The sequence below is a fragment of the Dreissena polymorpha genome, chromosome 14 (assembly GCF_020536995.1).
Source record: "Dreissena polymorpha isolate Duluth1 chromosome 14, UMN_Dpol_1.0, whole genome shotgun sequence".
Taxonomy (NCBI): domain Eukaryota; kingdom Metazoa; phylum Mollusca; class Bivalvia; order Myida; family Dreissenidae; genus Dreissena; species Dreissena polymorpha.
Window position 1 is genome coordinate 33440716 of NC_068368.1, and position 19841 is coordinate 33460556.

The following is a 19841-nucleotide window of genomic DNA, read 5'->3' on the forward strand; positions in this document are numbered from 1 at the left end:
TCGGTCGGTCGGTCCACCAGGTGGTTGTCAGACAATAACTCAAGAACGCTTGGGCCTAGGATCATGAAACTTCATAGGTACATTGATCATGACTTGCAGATGACCCCCCTATTGATTTTGAGGTCACTAGGTCAAAGGTCAAGGTCACGGTGACCCGAAATAGTAAAATGGTTTCCGGATGATAACTCAAGAACGCATACGCCTAGGATCATGAAACTTCATGGGTAGATTTATCATGACTCGCAGATGACCCCTATTGATTTTGAGGACACTAGGTCAAAGGTCACGGCGACCCGAAATAGTAAAATGGTTTCCGGATGATAACTCAAGAACGCATACACCTAGGATCATGAAACATCATGGGTAGATTGATCATGACTCGCAGATGACCCCTATTGATTTTGAGGTAACTAGGTCAAAGGTCAAGGTCACGGTGACCCGAAATAGTAAAATGATTTTCGGATGATAATTCAAGAACGCATATGCCTAGGATCATGAAACTTCATAGGTACATTGATCATGACTCGCAGATGACCCCTATTGATTTTCAGGTCACTAGGTCAAAGGTCAAGGTCACGGTGACCCGAAATAGTAAAATGATTTTCGGATGATAACTCAAGAACGCTTTTGCCTAGGATCATGACACTTCATAGGTACATTGATCGTGACTTGCAGATGACCCCTATTGATTTTCAGGTCACTAGGTCAAAGGTCAAGGTCACAGTGACAAAAGTCGTATTCACACAATGGCTGCCAGTACAACGGACAGCCCATATGGGGGGCATGCATGTTTTACAAACAGCCCTTGTTTTAAAAGCTATTAACTAATAGGACTTCTTTACGTCGTGATATTACAGTAATTAATTGAATTATAAATAAAACGTGCGCTAACGTTCTTAATCTGTTAGTTCTCATTTGTGAATGTAAGCATGAAGCGTTGAACGGCAGGTGTATGTTTAAAACACGATGCATGCACAGTATGATACATGTACATGGCTCCACTCCCTATAATCCGTAGTTACAATTGACATGACGCCTTATCTATGACCGCTCCGCCCACTTAATCACGTGGCTCAGCGGGTAGCAAACCTAGACAAGCTAACACCAAAATGGTCCAGCGTTAGGCAGGCAATTGCGAAAAAAGACTATGAACTAAAACAGAAGATAATTGAAAGCAGGAAATATGACTCTAGAACATTTCATAAGCTAGTGAATAGCCAACGTAACAAGCAGGGCAGGTTTATTACTGATTTATATGTAGGTAACCAACGGTACCAAGAAGATAAAATTTTATGTGGTTTTCATGATCATTTTGAAGGTCTTGGGCAACAGGCTGTCAATGACTTTTTCGACAATGTATATGATGAAATCGTTAATCTTGAATACGAACTGACTGTGGATATGAACCGCAATCAATACGTCCAACCTGTAACTAAAATTGAACTCGAAAAAGCAGTTAAAAGTATGAATACTGGTAAAGCGCCAGATGTTTACAACATGTCAGTCGAACATATATCAAACTGTGAAGACAGCACCTTTGAGTATTTTTTAAAGGTTGTATCCCATGTATTTGCTAGTGGACTGTTTCCTGCGGCTTTGAAGAGAGGTGTGGTGACTCCCATTTTCAAAAACAAAGGTGAACCCTATGTTTCAGGGAAATATAGGGGCATAACAATTCTACCGGTGATTGGCAAGGTCATTGAAGCAATACTGCGTGATAGGATAGCACCAAACATAAAGAGCAGCCAGAATATATTCCAACGGGGCTTTACTAAGAACTCTTCACCGCTAAATTCAGCTTTTATAGCAGAAAAACTGTATCGTGAATGTCATGACAATAGATCCGAAATGCATTTGATCTTTCTGGATGCAAGATCTGCGTTTGATGTGGTAGACCACAAACACCTTATGCGACGACTGGGTCACATTGGAGTATCCGACAAACATTGGTCCCTAATCGATAGCTTCCATAGGGATTCCACTAGTGCAGTTAAGTGGAAAGGGCGCGTCTCGGCTGAGTTCAGTGTTCAGCAGGGCGTTAGACAGGGAGGAGTACTGAGCACCGACCTTTACAAGGTCTACATTAACCCGCTGCTTGATCGCCTACAAGAAGCCAGGGTGGGATCCACTATCGGTGACGTCCAATGTTCGTTCAGTGCTTGTGCGGACGATATATGCTTATGTGCCGAGACGGTCAATGAAGCTCAGGAACTGTTAAACATTTCAGCAGAATTCGCCAATATGGAGCGATACCTATTTTAACCTACCAAGAGCGTGCATATCCATGTTAGTCACCAACTTAAAAAGGGCGTGTCTACTCTCCTCTTCATGAACAATGACGAAATCCCATCAGTGCAAAGAGCTATACATCTCGGTATTATACGAACTGACTCTATGCTGAACAACCAAAAAGCTAACGTGGATGAAGATTTAAAAAAAGCAAGAAGAAAAGCATATAGTATATTCGGTAGTGGTTACAAAGGGCGAGCGGGACTAAATGTACTGTCCATTATTCATCTTAACAAATCTTATGTTCTTCCCGTGCTTTTATATGGATTGGAACTGTTATTACCTCCTGAACGCATTATAAACTGTCTCGAAGCATTCCAAAGAAAGTTTGTTAAAGAAATTCTTAGACTTCCAGACAACACAGCCAATGCGGCAGTATATCTTCTATCCGGACTTTTACCGATTGAGGCACAAATTCACATACAGGCACTGACTTTCTTACATACTATATGCTCGCAAGATAAAAACAGTATTGAGTGGGCGCTACTTGTACGTCAGATTAGCTTTAAATCAGTTGACAGCTCATCCTGGTTCATACAAGTGCAGCATATAATATGGAAGTACGATTTGGGGACTGTTGCTGACTCAGCTGACAACACACCCACGAAGGGAAAATGGAAGACACGTGTACTCAGGGCGGTTCATAGCTACTGGAGTGATCAAATAGACAGTTTAACACCCTTATATTCCACATTGTTTTTCTTGAGACAAGATAAGTACGTGCCTGGTAAGATTCTCCCTTTGCTCTCATTGGAATATACGGCCAGAGAGTAAGAACGGTTAAAAACAAAGGTACGGTTACTCACAGGGACTTACATGCTCCAAACAAAACGAAAGAACTATAACCAGTATGATATTAACCCAACATGTCAGATGTGTGGTGAAGAAAATGAAACCGCAGACCATATTTTGTGCTCAAGTGTAGTGCACTACATAGTGTTAGACAGTCAATTATGAGAGACATAGAACGTCAGTGGGAGGCGATAACAGAGACTTCCTTTAATACTTTACCCGTTGACGAACAGCTCTACATACTCATCAACAGTTGGCCAACTTAAAAGACTTTCCTGAAAACCCATTTGTCTACAGAATTTCACGAGTGTGAGAAGCATTGTGGATGGTTGTTGTACGGTCTGGACAGGACACGTCAGTTGCTCTTAGTGACCAATGCAAGCCAGCGACCACCCCGTACTAAACACACAAAAACTAAAGAAGGGCATTATTCTTAATTAAACTGGCAATAGTGTTTATTGTGTATTTTTATTCAATGCAATACAATTCTAATGTATGTACAGAAGCACTCTCCGACCTTCCATAAATGAACTTTCACTTAATGTTTTATTTTTATTTTTATCTCATTTAATATTTTAACAACTTATTAAAAATCGCGCGTACAGTTCTAAGTCGCATATATTCGCGATTAGTGGATAGACTGTTATATTCTAGTGAAAGATATTACACCTCATAGATATTGGTCCTTCTATATCTATAAAAAGACCTATAGATAGGTCTTTGATCTATATGACCGGTTTCAGTCTGTAAAATGCGATAGATGAGCCTAATAGTATATGGACCGGTCACTATTTTTTGTATAATGGACCGTTTGGAGTTACACACCACTAAATGTGCACTTCTTTACTGTAAAATGACGTCATTTTTTAACGAAATGACGTCCATATTCCTGCGAAATTCTCAGTTTATCTCTTTTAAACCATAATCAATCGTACAACACTGTATAATGGTAAAGGGGAAACTCTTCGATGTAATATAAGAAATAGTAAACTCCACTTCGGTCCCAATGGCATTATAGTGACCAGCCAGGCAGCCACAAACTGTATTTTGACCTCAGCCTACGGCTTCGGTCCATATATAGTTTGTGGCTGCCTGACTGGTCACTATAATGCCATAGGGAGTCAGGAACCGAAGTGGAGTTTACTATTTCTTAAGTGTGTGCTTTAAGGAGTGAATAGTGTGAACGTGTAATATAGAGTGTTTATATTCGGTGGAGGATTATTCACTGTCTACTGTCTACGATTGTTTGGTTCCTCTACAAAGCGGGCTCAAGAAGAACACAGAACAGAACAGAACAGATGGCGGCAAGCAGACGAGAAATTTGCAATGAGCAGCGAAAATGATAAATAGCATTCAAATTAATTACGGATATCATATGGTTATTAGGGAATAATTTCATGCGTGTGTCATTTAACGCAAAATACGACGTTTGAGATAAAAAAAACAACAACAAATATTTATTAGAAATCTTCACAGTGAATGTGTGTGTTGGGAAATTGAAGTTAGTCTATTCAAAAAGTTGAAGCATTTAAGATGAGACAGAGTAGCGTTGGAAAAGGAAAAGAGACAAACATGATTTGATTGATATGTTATTGGATCTGTGTATATTCAGATTCATAGGCATATTCTGCTTTATTATGTTTGTTAAACTGTACAATTTGCTAAAATAGCATATAACTGAGGTTGTCAAGTGCAAGATATTGATAGGTAAACAAATGAAATATATTAATATTATTTAAACTATTTAATTATACATCATTTACACAGCAAGAACACTAAAGGGTGTTTTTTAATATTTGCAAATGTTTTCACCATTATATGATATTTACTTTAAAAAAATGCTGAATTAAATTCATACTCTTAAAGAGGTTATGATTAAATTGTATATTTAAGAATTTATAGATTATTGCAAGTTTAATATGCATGTGGAAGCATATTAACTAACTTGTATTCATTGTAAGACGACATTAAAGCAACACTTTATAATATAAAAATGCTGTCAAACATGAACTGAGCAATTTTAATTCTGTTCTTATACTCATATTTATATTGCTTCCCAATTTCATGGTTTATCGCTCTATTTTTCCCAATTTCATGGTTTATCACGCTAATTTTCCCAATGTAAATGAAACAGGCTGTAACAAAAAAGCAAAAAAAATCACTGCCAGATGGTACATGTAGCCACAACCAATACTTTAATATTAAACATGAAAACACAAAAGGCTTATAGTAGCCACTAGTGGCTCTTAGTAGCCAGAAGGTAGCCAGAACATTTTCTTTGTCAATAGAATGGCACTTGTGATCCAGAAGGTAGCCATAATTGTAGAATGACATCATACTGTGTATGATGTCATGATATTACTGATGATGTCATCAAACAAAAATTCAAAATGGCAAAAGAATCTGACAAACAATAAGAAGTTACTGGGGAAGAGTTAAAGTCATTTTAAGTAAGTTGTGGTGATAAATACAGTTTCGATTAGTGTATAATAATGAAAAAGCATGGTTTTGGAAATAAAAACCTGCACTATTGAAATATTAAATTTGATTGTTCATACCACAAAAAGGACTCAATAACTGTTACAATCAAAATATTTTGTGAAATGAACAAATGAACCACAATCCACTTGGATTGTTGCTCTTTAGATGGTCTACTTCTAACATTGTTCTAATTGTTTGGGGTCTCTCAATATATAGATCACTTAATTGAGCAAATTTATCAATATTTTGAAAATGTTTAAATGTTCATCTCTGTATAAGAATGTTTTTCTTTAATAAAATGTGTTAAATTAAAATGAATGAAATTTGTTGTTGTTAACTAGAGCAAATAAAAAAATGTTCTCTTAGCAGAAAATGCATTGCTTTGCAAATTGTGGCTGTCAAGGATTGCAATCATCAGTCAGTACTTGGTAGAATACAATGGTTAGGTCTATACCTAAATAACCCCAAGGGAAAATTGTGAGGAATTGTGCATCTGCTTTTAAGTGTATATATCATGCAAATTGTTAATTATTATGCCCCCGTTCGAAGAACATAGCCACAACTAGTAGGGGCAACTGAGCCGCAACTAGTAGCCACAGCAGAGTCAGACCTACCAGCGGCAACATAGCCAGAACTAGTAGCGACAACCGAGTCGCAACTAGTAGCCAGAAAACTCATTTGCATACGAAATACTACTGAGCGGCTACAAAGCGGCAACTAGTAGCGGCAACTGAGCCGCAACATTGCGGCAACTTAGCCGCTAATAGTTGCCGCAGGGCCTAAATTTTCGTAAGGGTTGGTCCATTTAACGCCTAAAGAATCATAGCTATTGCTTTCAGACTTGATAAAATCGCTTGCTATTGTAAGGGGACTTAACAGGGCAAGTTGCATAACTCTGGTTGGCATTTTAATGGAATTATGGCCCTTTTTTGTCGTAGTAACTTTGAATATTTTGTTAAATTTTGTGGTTAGATCCACTTTACTTCTAAAGTATCAAGGCTATTGCTTTCAAACTTCAAATACTTGCTTACTCATGAGGGCACTGTTTCTTGCAAGTTGAATTTGACATTGCCATTGTAATGACCTTGACTCTCAAAGTCAAATAAATAAATTTTGCTTAAATTCCCATAACTTCTTTATTTATGATCAGATTTGATTCATACTTTGACAAAACAACACTTACCTGACATACCACAATGGACTCAACCCAAACCATCTTTCCACGCCCCACCCCAGAATCCCCCCCAATTTTTAAATATTTTTTTCCCTTTTTTTTCTTATTTTTGAAAGATCATCTAATAAATGACCACGCACCCACATTATACCCCTTTCCACCCACCTCCACCCCAATTTTTTTTTTGAAACATTGTTAAAAAAAACACAAAAGTATTTTTTATTTATTTTATATTTGAAGGACCGTCCAACCATCCCACCCAAGCTATTGCTATCAAACTTGAAATAAAATCTTATTAGTTTGTTTTATGTCTTTACAATGTTCAATAGATTGTAGAAAATATACCTGAACTCAGAATTGTCTATAAAGTGCAACTTCTTTAAAACATAAGTGATCAATATGTTTCAATTATGGTCATCTTCCACTTAGAATATTACTATATTGACCTTATTGAATATGAACTATTTCCCAATGATGGCTTACCTTATACCGTCAAGCACTCGATTAGTCGAGCGTGCTGTCTTTTGACAGCTCTTGTTTGTGATAATAGTTTAGTTCCTTAGGGTCTCAGTAGAACGCCTTTGAGCTCATGGTCCTCTTGTTTGGTTAATGAAGCTGAATTGGTCAAGGTCCCCCCATGACCCGGGTACTTTGAAGTACATCGTACACCAATTTAAAATGATACTTGTGGGTACCCTGGTATACTTTTCAAATTAAAAAATATTGTACCCTAATTGTTCGTACCCATTTTTTTGGTACCCATTGTTTTAGTCAGTCTGTCTGTCACACTTTTCTGGATCCTGTGATAACTTTAAAAGTTCTTCATATTTTTTCATGAAACTTGAAACATGGGTAGATGGCGTTATGGACATTATGCACTTCATTTCATTTGTTCCTACGTCAAAAATTCTGGTTGCTATGGCAACAAATAGACTAGAAATACTGCTGAAAATGGTGGTTTTCTGGATCCTGCGATAACTCTAAAAGTTTTTAATATTTTTACATGAAACTTGCAACATTGATAGATGGCAATATGGACATTATGCACGTCATTTCATTTTGTTCCTATGTCAAAAATTCTGGTTGCTATGGCAACAAAAATAATTATGAAAATGGTGGAATTTCTGACAATGGTGGAGCTGGTGGGGAACATATTGCTTGACAATAGCCTTGATGGAAATAAAATTTTCGTACCCACATTTTTAGCTCGACTATTATATATGAAATATATATAGTCCCTTGGCATATTGCTTTTTATATTTTGCATACTTGTTTACCAACATGACCCCAACCTATAAACAAGAGCAGAAAACTCTATAAATCATGTTGTCATAATTATGGCCCCTTTTCCACTTAAAATATGCAGCAAATGTTAAAGTTGTCGTACTACCCCATTTATTTTCATTGTCCCTTGACATATTGCTTTTATATTTTGCATACTTGTTTACCAACATCACCCCAACCTATAAACAAGAGTAGACAACTCTATCAAGCATTTTGTCATAATTATTGCCCCTTTTATGCATAAAATATGCATATTATTGATAAATCTATGTTAAAGTTTGCGTACTAACCCAAATATTTCCTATATCCTTTGACATATTGCTTTTATATGTTGCATACTTGTTTACCAACATGACCCCAACCTATAAACAAGAGCAGACCACTGTATCAAGCATTTTGACATAATTATGGCCCCTATTACACTTAGAAATTTGAACCTTTTGCTTAAATTGCCATAACTTCTTTATTTATGATCACATTTTATTATTACTTTGACAAAACAACACTGACCTGAATACCACAATGGATTCCACCCAAACAATACCCAACGCCCCTACCAGAATCCCTCCCCCCCAACCTCAACCCCCCCCCCCACTTTTTTTTTTAAACATTGTCTAATAAATTACCACACCGGTATACCCCCTCTTGTTTTCTTACCCACAATTTTCGTTCCTAATGGTTTTTTTTGTAACCAAATTATTTTTGGCATAAACTTTTTGTACCGTAAATTTTCGTATCCACATTTTTTTGTTCGAAACCATATTTTTCTTGCCAAAATTTTTGTTTCGTACCCAAATTATTTTTTGGCATAATTTTTTCGTACCCAAAATTTTCGTACCCACATTTTTTTCGTAACCAAAATGTTAGTACCCACATTTTGTATCGTACCCAACATTTTCGTACCCACACTTTTATTACCTAAAATTGTCGTACCCACATTTTTTAGTCCCCACTTATTCCATCCCGCGAAACCCTTAAGGTGTCGCAACTCTAGTATTGAGTTCCACGAAAGAGATGATTAAGTAAAATTGAATCAAACAACTTTCGTTCTGTCATGGTTTTCCGACAGTCATCATGGAAGTGTATTCCATCCATTCTATACATAGATGGTGACGTCACTACGTTATGGTCACCTCTATACTAAGAAAGCATCACATTGTCCTGGTTTGGGGAATTATGCTTCCGCCAAAGTAGTTCTGCGTAGGAATGAAAATGTAAATAATGAAAGAAAAATCGTTTTTTATTGTGTGTTTAAAACGGAATGTTTTTTAAAGAAATGTTATTTACTGAGTAAATATTTTTAAATGTGATTTTGAATCTCTATTAAGACTGATAGCGATTATCAGAAGCACGGCGTAAAAAGAAGCGCTACCCACAATTCCTTTCGCGTTAGTTCACATGTCAGTAAGACCGGTTATGGTATTCCATCATCACAAAAATAGGCTATTTATAGCGATGTTGGGATACCAAGCTGGTTTCCCATACTAACATTCTTCCGCTATCAAAGGTTGCACCCGTTGCTTGGTATTGCTACAAAACATCGTTCTCATTACAGGACGTAAATAAATGTAAGTACTTTTAATTGTATTTTTCACATTGAACAAATAAATAAACAATACATTTGCCGTTAATAGTTTGATGTTTACCTTTTAAAGTCTATATGTATTGGTACATTGATTAAATAAATAAACAAACGTATTCATTTACACGTTCGTATTCAACAATATACGGCTTTCAACAGCTGTTTCTAGCTTGCTAATGATGTACACAATGTCGTTAATGAACACAATGTCGTTAATGAACTTCATTGAGAATCTTCTTAGAAAAAAAACAGCAACATATTGGGCCTACCTTACAATTTGAGTTTTCTTTAAGTTTATATGTCAAAGCTTGTGCTAACTACACATGCTATTTATAGATACTAAGAAAGTTATCGACAGGCGTTCTTTAATACATATTATTAACGTTGTTTACAGCTTTGTTAACAGCTTTTCTCAGATACACTTGAGTCGATTTAATCCTTTATAGTAGCATAATGAAATGTTTATGAATGAACAACTTTGTAGATCCCAATCCCAAGCGTACGTACATTTTGTAAACCCGCATAGCATATTCGGTCAGTCGAGCGGTAAATATTCACGCTTCTTTCTCGTGATCGTATAGGCATAGTACTGATTTGATAGTATGACGCACATATCTTCCTTGTCGACTGTCATTGGCAGGGTCATTGGATATGATTCATTGATTTTAAAGGAAAACTTCTATCTACTTCGACGATTGAGGAAAATGATACTTTTACCCCTGGGAAGTTCAGTTGGTTTTGGTTTCATACAACTATTTGATGAATAAGTTACCGGTACATGAAGTATCATTTACGATCGGTGGGTAGACCGTGCATTTCGCAATGACAAAACAAATCGGTGACGATTATCAACAAAAGGATTTTAGCCTAAATTCAGATATAATATAGATAGATATGACGTGATATCAGCTCATTGTATCTCCTTTGTGATATTAATTGAGATACGGATGCCGTCAATCGACATTTTCATTATCTGCATTTAATTAACTAAAGTATACCCCTGTAAGCCCGATGATTAAATGCGTACTTTAGGCAACCTTATATTGTAAAGGATTGTCTCACTCTGGTTTCCCTGACTTATTTTCCAAAGCCTGATTCAGAATATGCGCACCATATGATATTTATTTAAAACAAGTTTCAATTTGAAACCGTATTAATGTATTAATGATCGAATTGGTTTGCTGGAATAATATCACACGGTTGTAAGTAAATTTTTAATATCAACTAACGACGGTATTGTCAGAATTAAACATACACTAAGGTAAGTGTACTAAATAAACACAAGTTGACGTAATTTTACAAATGCGCATACTTTTATGCCCCCCCTTCGAAGAAGAGGGGGTATATTGCTTTGCTCGTGTCGGTCGGTCGGTCGGTAGGTCGGTCGGTCGGTCGGTCCGTCCACCAGGTGGTTTCCGGATGATAACTCAAGAACGCTTGGGGCTAGGATCATGAAACTTCATAGTTACATTGATCATGACTCGCAGATGACCCCTATTGATTTTGAGGTCACTAGGTCAAAGGTCAAGGTCACAGGTGAAGGTCACAGTTACTGGAAATAGGCATTTTAAGGATCGAGCATGGTTCAAACAAGGGAAACAACTACCGTTTATGCATGTTCTTTTTATTACAGCATTTGCCTCCCTTTACTTCATTTAAAATCTCATTTTACAGCAGAGATTCCAAATCTGACCTGTAAATGAGCCCCATATTGACTGCCAGTGCTAGGTTACCTTTTCCCATTTGATCATTCTTAAGTATTGGTATTGTAATGCTGCTGCTATGCTACTGCTACTGCTACTGCTACTACTACTACTACTACTACTACTACTACTACTACTACTACTACTACTACCACTACGACTACTAACTACTATTATTACTACTACTACTACTACTACTACTACTACTACTAACTACTAACTACTACTACTATTATTATTACTACTACTACTACTACTACTACTACTACTACTACTACTACTACTACTACTACTACTACTACTTCTACTACTCCACCACCACCACCACCACCACCACCACCACCACCACCACCACCACCACCACCACCACCACCACCACCACCACCACCACCACCACCACCACCACCACCACATCACACCACCACCACCACCACCACCACCACATCACCACCACCACCACCACCACCGTTCACAGTGACAAAAAACGTATTCACACAATGGCTGCTACTACAACTTATAGCCCATATAGGGGGGTATGCATGTTTTACAAACAGCCCTTGTTTTATTATGATTGTTATTACGCACCCTCTATTATGCTATTATGTCCTGAAGTGTTTTGCGTATGTTTAAATATGAATTTAAAATAAAATTAAATCGTGGATTATGTAAACGAATCACCCAAACTCTGAATTCTAGATGAATCGATCACAGACAAATTTTTTTTTGCAAAACACTTTCATCTACATTGACCAACACAGAAACACGTCATCCTAACTGAACTTGATTTTAGAAGTTCCGATTTTTTTGATGCAATGCAGGGCTTTTTTTCCTTCTTTGGGACCCGCCGAAAATCGGCCCTTTCCCCTCAGATTTTTTTCCCCTCAGCAGGTAAATTTTCCCCCAGACTTCATTTTTTCCCCCTAAAAAAAAAATTTTTTTTTTTTAAAACTTTAAATACATAAGTTAACCTGATCCAGTGTAGAAAATATAACATATTGCATAATTAAATTATCTGTTGCCTTGATTTTGTTTTAAAAACAGCAAAATATGTTGAATTGATTATTTAAGACTTTCCTTATTTTCCCCAAAATCCGGCGTTTCGCGTGATTTTTTCCCCCAAAATCCGGCATTTTGCACGATTTTTTCCCCTCAAAAAAGGCCAGGCCCTTTCCCCAAAATCAGATAAAAACCCCTGCAATGAAAGATTATACACATATGAAATAACTTTTATTTACCGATAAATTCCATGACAATGGAACAAATTGGTTAATCATATGATTTACTTTTTTTCTTTTAACTAGCGCTTAAATGTTAAATTATAATTTATGTAACTCTTTATTACGTTATACTATATTACTTGATATTCCATCTGTCATAACGTAAACATTCCACATTTGCATTATTTGTTAAAAGCCTCTGACCTGGAAATGAAATACATGATAATCAATACATATAGATGCAATTTGAAAGTGTGTAAAATTGTCATTAAATCTATAGCCTTGTTAGCAAGTTATTATTATTTTTCAGATGGTACCGCTTTTAAAACCGAAAGTAGGATTTCTATACGTATACGTCCATTTCGACAAACGCGATTATTTTTAAGTTTTAAAGCGCAAAAAAGACGGGTTTCTACCTTGTAACCACCAGATATATTCTACTAATTGACATAGATAAAATCAAATCTGTAGCCTAGTTAGCAAGTAATTTATTATTTTTCAAACGGTACCGCTTTTAAAACCGAAAGTAGGATTTCTATACGTATACGTCCATTTCGACAAACGCGATTATTTTTTAAGTTTTAAAGCGCAAAAAAGACGGATTTCTACCTTGTAACCACCAGATATATTCTTCAAATTGGCATAGATAAACCATGTTTCTTATTTATACTTAAATTTACGATGCCAAATAAGTTGTGTGGCTTTAATTAACTTGTTCTTATGTCTTTCTCTGAAGAATGGCGACATTTTGCCATCGCGAGCATGAAATCGACGGCTTCTCTGGAAAATCGAGATTAAATGGACATCAAAGTGGCGTGATGGTTGCGCCTGGTGAACTTCCCCAAGTTGTACACAGGCACTTTACCGAAGCGGTTCATCCGTCTGACGATTGTGATACAAACTTGTGTGGGCCTATTATGCAAGCATCGACAATAACGCCTCCGAATACTTCTGACCTGTCCTCAAACGATCTTGAAAGTGATGCTACAAATATTAGTTTTGGACAATCAACACCCCAGCAACGGCCCTGGCAGCAAACACAACAGTTGGTACCAAGACCCCAAACCAATGTTTCTAACTCTCAGGACGTCAATAATGCATCCACTTTAACGCAAACAAATTCAAGCGGACCATCAACGCCCAAGTACCCGAATTTTTCGACGGTTCCCCAAAGATTAAAATCTTTTGGAACCGTGGTTCTTGCAGTTTCCACACAACTTCTCAGCGTGGCTGGATTCTACTTGGTCCGAAATGGAGGCGAAGACGCTACCAGATGCTACCATTGCGGAATTGGTATGCAAAGCCATACAGTTTAAAAGAGATTAACATTTTTTTAGTTTAGTTTATTGTCCCCAACCGGTTTCACCGGAGGGGACTTGTGGTTTGCGCTCTGTGCGTCTGTCTGTGAGTCTGTCTGTCACACTTTTCTGGATCCTGCGCTAACTTTAAAAGTTCTTGATATGTTTTCATGAAACTTAAAAATGGATAGATGGCAATATGGACATTATGCATGTCATTTCATTTGGTTCCTACGTTAAAAATTCTGGTTACTATGGCAACAAATAAATAAAAAAAATCAAAAAAAATCTGACAATGGTGGAAATTTCTGACAATGGTGGAGCCGGTAGGGGACATATATTGCTTGGTAATAGTCTTGTTTATATATATATATATATATATATATATATATATATATATATATATATATATATATATATATATATATATATATTGTTATAGTTGTAAACATAAACTTGGTGAATACGATTTGTATCCAAGGGCAACATATTGAATGTCGCTTTGCTAACAGGTATCGGCTAATCTCTCATGTATTAGGTTTCGTTATGCACACCACAGCCCGTGGAATATACGTTGAACCAATGAACCATAGAAAATCAATTCAAACCGTAATGCATGATGAGTGAAAATATAAACTTGATGAATATAATCTTTACTATAAAGGACCAGATCAATACGAGTTATTATATTATATTATGCATTTTCATAGTATTTCAGTATAGATAAATTGCATACATATATTTGCAAAACGGATGAAATATTCGTCGGAATATATTCGTGGGAATGTAGAAATAGTAAGCATGAGGCTGATTGCTTCAATAACAGGGACATTAAAGCAGAAGTCCCTAATCAAGTTGTTTTACTATAAAAAACATGTTAACACATTAAAGTTAAAGTATGTTTATCTGACTTTTAAATCTATAAAAAAGTGTTGCAATATTGTGTATTAGACTTGTTTGGTAGTTTATATTAGTAACTTAAATATTATACGGTTATAGCATGCTTTTAAGAAATATGGACGTGAAGTCTATGAATAGCCGGAAACAACACAAGTTGTTCAATATGTGTTTGGTTTCTAGGCTTACGCCATTGGAGCCCGGAAGATGACCCATGGGTGGAGCATGCGCGATTTTCTTCGAAGTGTGAATACTTGTTGACGATGAAAGGGCAAGAGTTTGTAAATCTGATCCAGTTAGCAGTAAAATATTCATCTAATGTAAGTATTAACAATACATTTTAACAAATGAAAGTATTAAAACAAACATTAACACAACACTGTTAATTGACCAATCAACACACATTTTCAACAGTTCGTAGAACTCGGCATACGATTCGACTAAGTTTCAACACATATATTTACTGAGAACGCATATTCGGGGTATCAATGCTTTTTGTGTCTTTTTTTTTGCTTGTTTGTACCCGTAATAAATCATTTTGAATAAGACGTCTTTATTTGTTATGGTTGATACCGTGTTAAAGTTTACAAATAACAACAGAACCATTCTAATTATACTATTCATCGAAGATTTATTTTATAAAGAGAGTCAACGGTTTGTTTACTTTTGAGTAGAAGTGCAATCGTGAATAAATAATACCGGTTCTTAAAATGTAATTGATTTATAAATATTAATTTGACGTTCAATTTGTCAATGACTTAGAGTTTCTAGAGTTTCATTGTTTGCTTTACTAGGTTACTAGAAAGTATGCATCTGTAGATATGTAAGGTTGAACAACTGTGTTACTGAAATATCTCTTTATTATTTTTTAATAGACGGCAAACAGTTCAACCAATCAATTGGGCAACACTTCGTCTTCTAGTAATGCTAATAATTGTTCATCAGGTAAGAAACTTTGCATTCTTTTATTTAGATTGAAACGTGCTATGGTGTTGACCGACCTCACATTTCAATTTAGGTTCGTTTTCGTTTCTTGTGATACCCTTAGGAATAGAAAGGATGAATAATGTGATCAAATGAACGATTCTTTACTTTCATTTTGAATTTATCTGCACAAATATATTCATAACGCGGCGACAATTTAAGCATACATAATGCTGCTGTGAATTACATTTATTTGCAAACGTAAGTAGAAATACTTATTAAATTGTAATGCGCAAACTGATAAAAAATGTAAGCATCTACCTTATCATTTATAAGTGCTCATTCAATATCTAGTAACATGGCAAGCTTTGTTTGGTAACATCAGTTTACGCAGGCCATGCACAGATATTGATGATACATGACGTGTTGCTTATATTACAAATCTTATTTCAGAGTCTAATGTTCCGAAAACAAGACAAGACTTATTGAGAGAGAACGCAGAATTACGCAGCATCACAAAGTGCACGTTCTGTGACCGTAAGGAGGTTTCACTGGTTTTCTTACCCTGTGGTCACCTGATTTCGTGTGAAGCCTGTGGGAAGGAGCAACGAATTTGCAGAATTTGTAATCAAAGCATTAAAGGCACCGTGCGGACATTTAGAGCTTAAACGCATCCATATACATTATACGATGTGTATTGTTAAGCCATAACGTTGATCTTTGCTACATATAGCTGTACATTGCCCAATGTCAGAGCTTTGCGGGCAGTTACGACAACACGAGGTATGATTTCCAGCAAGGCCTAAATGAAAGGGCGCCCTACCCTTCCGTGTCCCCGCCCTGCCCCTCCCATTAAGACATATTATAATTTAAAAATATCTTATTTCATTGTATTTAATTAATTGCTCATAGTGCACATTTTATTTGCGTGGTTTAATCATAATGGAAATAATATATTCTAACAATTATTAATAACAAAAAAATAAAACAACAACAGGGAGCATTCCAGATATGACCGCGCGCTCGAAAGTGCCCTTTTGACAATATTCTGCGCATTTAGTGTGCCTTTTTAACAAAATAGCCCTAGCCCTTTTCAAATCCTAGCTGGAGCACTGCGGATCATTACCTTGTCGACGATTCGAGGACGTTTCAAGGCTCGTTATGGACGCTCACAAGCCAGAACTGTATGCATGCATTATCCAACAGTAGATTGCATTTTCATTAACAACAAATGACACTTTTTCCGCAGAAAATATGCCCGCATATATCTAGAGGGATTGGTTTTTTTTTTGCTTTTCTTATATCATTAGTCGCTAAAAACATAACACTATTTGTTATAAACTCTTTTTTCCTTTGAAAATCAGTAATTCATTATCACTCAAATATAAACAATTTATTGGCACTAACTATTTATTCTTTTTTTAAATTCCTATTGTGTGCGTGTGCGTTTGCTATTGTGCATTTAAATGTTAAAATTGTATATGTTTTGAGGGCGGAATTTATACACAGTTATATTCGAATATAACTACCATTAAGTATTATGACCAGTTCTATTTACTAAAGACTTGTTTGAACCTTGCACAAAACTCGTGTTTGATTAATAATTTTAGTTGTAAGTTGCTTAACAATGGTATTTGAGTTTTGTTTTATAATACATGTTCATTAAAAAGTTTTTATCTCACTGTGATAAGTATTATTTCGCATAAGTTTAACAAAATATATTCTTAAACTTGCTATCCTCGGATTGGATTTGAATGTGCAATGAAAATTAATAACTTAACTATATTATTTAGGTCAATTAAAATAATAACTTTACGAATCATAAAGTAAGACAGTTGAAGACATCCCATAAACTATTGTCATTTTGATGATCATCATTAGAATATAAGCAAATGTTGCATTGTAATGTTTTGTTTCATAAAACAAGTTATACAAATAAAGTTAGAATTTTTATATGATAGCTAAATTTCATTATCAATATTACTGCACTCATATATACAACCGATACTCACATGAAACCATTGTTTGGTACGTTTATTGATATAATGCAGCACTTTGTTGTTTACTGGATACTTGTTCAGCTAATGGAATCTGGGACCACACAAGCGTCGTCCATCTTCCGTGTGCCACCAAGAGTTTGGCCGTTCTTGTACAGCAAGTCCGTGATAAAAACGGAATCGTGGTTGGCCAAATCCCACCATATGATAAACTTTATTTTCAGTCACGATTTGAACTGTTTTGCTACCAACAGAATCATGGCTGAATTTATTTCCTGCCGTCTTTTGAACAAACGATGTATTTGGTGTCTTATAGCCCTTACGTTCCTCGTCTCCAGTATTCAGGTTAGAGCTACGGACAACACATAAACAAACAATAAAGTAAACAAGTAGAACATTGTAATAGGATGATTATCATAGATCATTAACGACGGGGATTTCAATTTACTTATTTTCGGAACCAGCAAATGTCGTGCTGTGTGTATAATTAAGAAACATTTAATTTCGGGTGTTAAAATGCCATTTTCAAGGTCGCCGTGGTGTAATGCATATGGTGTCCGCCTAGCGACCGGGAGGTCACGGGTTCGATCCCCATCATGGGAGCGTTCTTTAGATCTCCCCCAAAGACACCAAGTACTGTTTCTAGGCCTAGGAAACGGACTCAAGAGCGTTGATATATGCTCGATGCAATCGAGCTAAAATAAAAAGGTTTAAACTAAATGCCATTTGATCAGTAAGAATCGTCAGAAGCAGGCATCTTGTTCAAAGTATAAACGGGCGGAGCGTACGCAATTATATATATGTATAATAACAAAATGAAAGAAATGCGAAACAAGCTTAAGCTGAGAACAAATGCTACAATTTTCGATCATTGTATTTTTAAAGTTGTACACGAAATTGTCAACATATTATATATGTAGATAAATGTGGTAAACGGATATAATATTATATTTTGCTATACAAGATTGTTAAATCAAACTGTAAGTATTTGTAGAGAAAAGTTAATACATTTTTGGTTTGAGATAACCAATGAAAGGCATCGTGTTAATTTTTTAAAATTGTTAGATCATACCAATATCAACCAATAAAAATAAGAGCAGAACAATGTTGCTCATTCAGTTTACAAATACGATCTTAATTGTTATTCATATTTAGTATATCATATAATTTTGATGTATGTGAGACACAAAACGTGCACAAAGCCAAGTGTTTCACTATGTTGATTTTCATAAAAGTGATGGATTTCCCAAAGATCGTAATACATTTGAGAACGACTACCGCTTCAAAAATGTTAAGCCAGATCGAGTGAAGCTGGTACTTACTTTGACGAAACCCGTAATGATGATGTACCATCATATGCATTTTCTGAAATTGTTGTGGAGTACGGATAAAACATGACATTTCTAACATAGTGTCAAGACATAAGTCTACTTTAAAAAATATAATATTAATATACTACTGTACCAAATATATATCTGGGCGTCTTATTACAATAAAATAAATATAAAAACAAATACCATTGAACAAAAAGCTTTATATATTCTGCCCTATGTTTTCACACGTAACAACAACACAGTACAACAATATGCCGACAAGACCGACGTGTTTTTTTGAAGTTGTTAATATTTTGAATTACAGCGAATGGAATTATATAAATGGTAAACTTTCGAAAGTGTTCGGCGTTATGTTTCCAACAATGTTTAGTGATATATTGACTTGTAGCTTTGCTGGTCATGGTCAAAACTGACCTCAAACATCACATATTAATACAATATAAATGGCAAAACATACTTTATTTTTAACCTTGTAGATTAAGATACACACGATCGGAAACAACATTGATTGGAAAAACGTCCAACAGGCTACAAAATACACCGGCCTTAACAAACTGAGACCGTATTCAAGTGGTGAAACCGGCGTCACTCTGTCGGAATTGAAGTTTAACCGGTCGCTCACTGGTTAAACCGGCAACAAAAATCTACAACAACTCACACATTATGTTTTAATATTTTGTTATATTTGTTTATTCATAATGATAAGAAATGAAGAGGTTTCAATTGGTTTTAGGCTCCACGAATTCTGTTTATTTTCTTTGCTGTCGACTATTATTAGATTTAGCATACGCACATTTGGTTTTATAAAAAAAAAAAAAACTACATGTGAATATCGAATTTTTCTTTTGTTATTACTGGCCTCGCCGGGA

General features: G+C 35.8%; 2 protein-coding genes across 2 annotated transcripts in view; both read left to right on the plus strand.

Moving 5' to 3' along the window:
- Window positions 1-9577: 9577 nt before the first annotated feature.
- LOC127858243 (putative inhibitor of apoptosis) overlaps window positions 9578-19841 on the plus strand; it is a 248756-nt gene continuing 238492 nt past the window's right edge. Inside the window, exon 1 of the mRNA XM_052395233.1 lies at window positions 9578-9588. The gene's annotated coding sequence lies outside the window, so the exon portion shown is untranslated. The remainder of the gene's footprint in view (window positions 9589-19841) is intronic.
- LOC127858244 (putative inhibitor of apoptosis) overlaps window positions 10645-19841 on the plus strand; it is a 169910-nt gene continuing 160713 nt past the window's right edge. Inside the window, exons 1-5 of the mRNA XM_052395234.1 lie at window positions 10645-10804; window positions 13259-13815; window positions 14901-15037; window positions 15593-15662; window positions 16095-16206. Coding sequence (XP_052251194.1) covers window positions 10767-10804; window positions 13259-13815; window positions 14901-15037; window positions 15593-15662; window positions 16095-16206 — 914 coding nt within the window. The 5' untranslated portion in view covers window positions 10645-10766. The remainder of the gene's footprint in view (window positions 10805-13258; window positions 13816-14900; window positions 15038-15592; window positions 15663-16094; window positions 16207-19841) is intronic.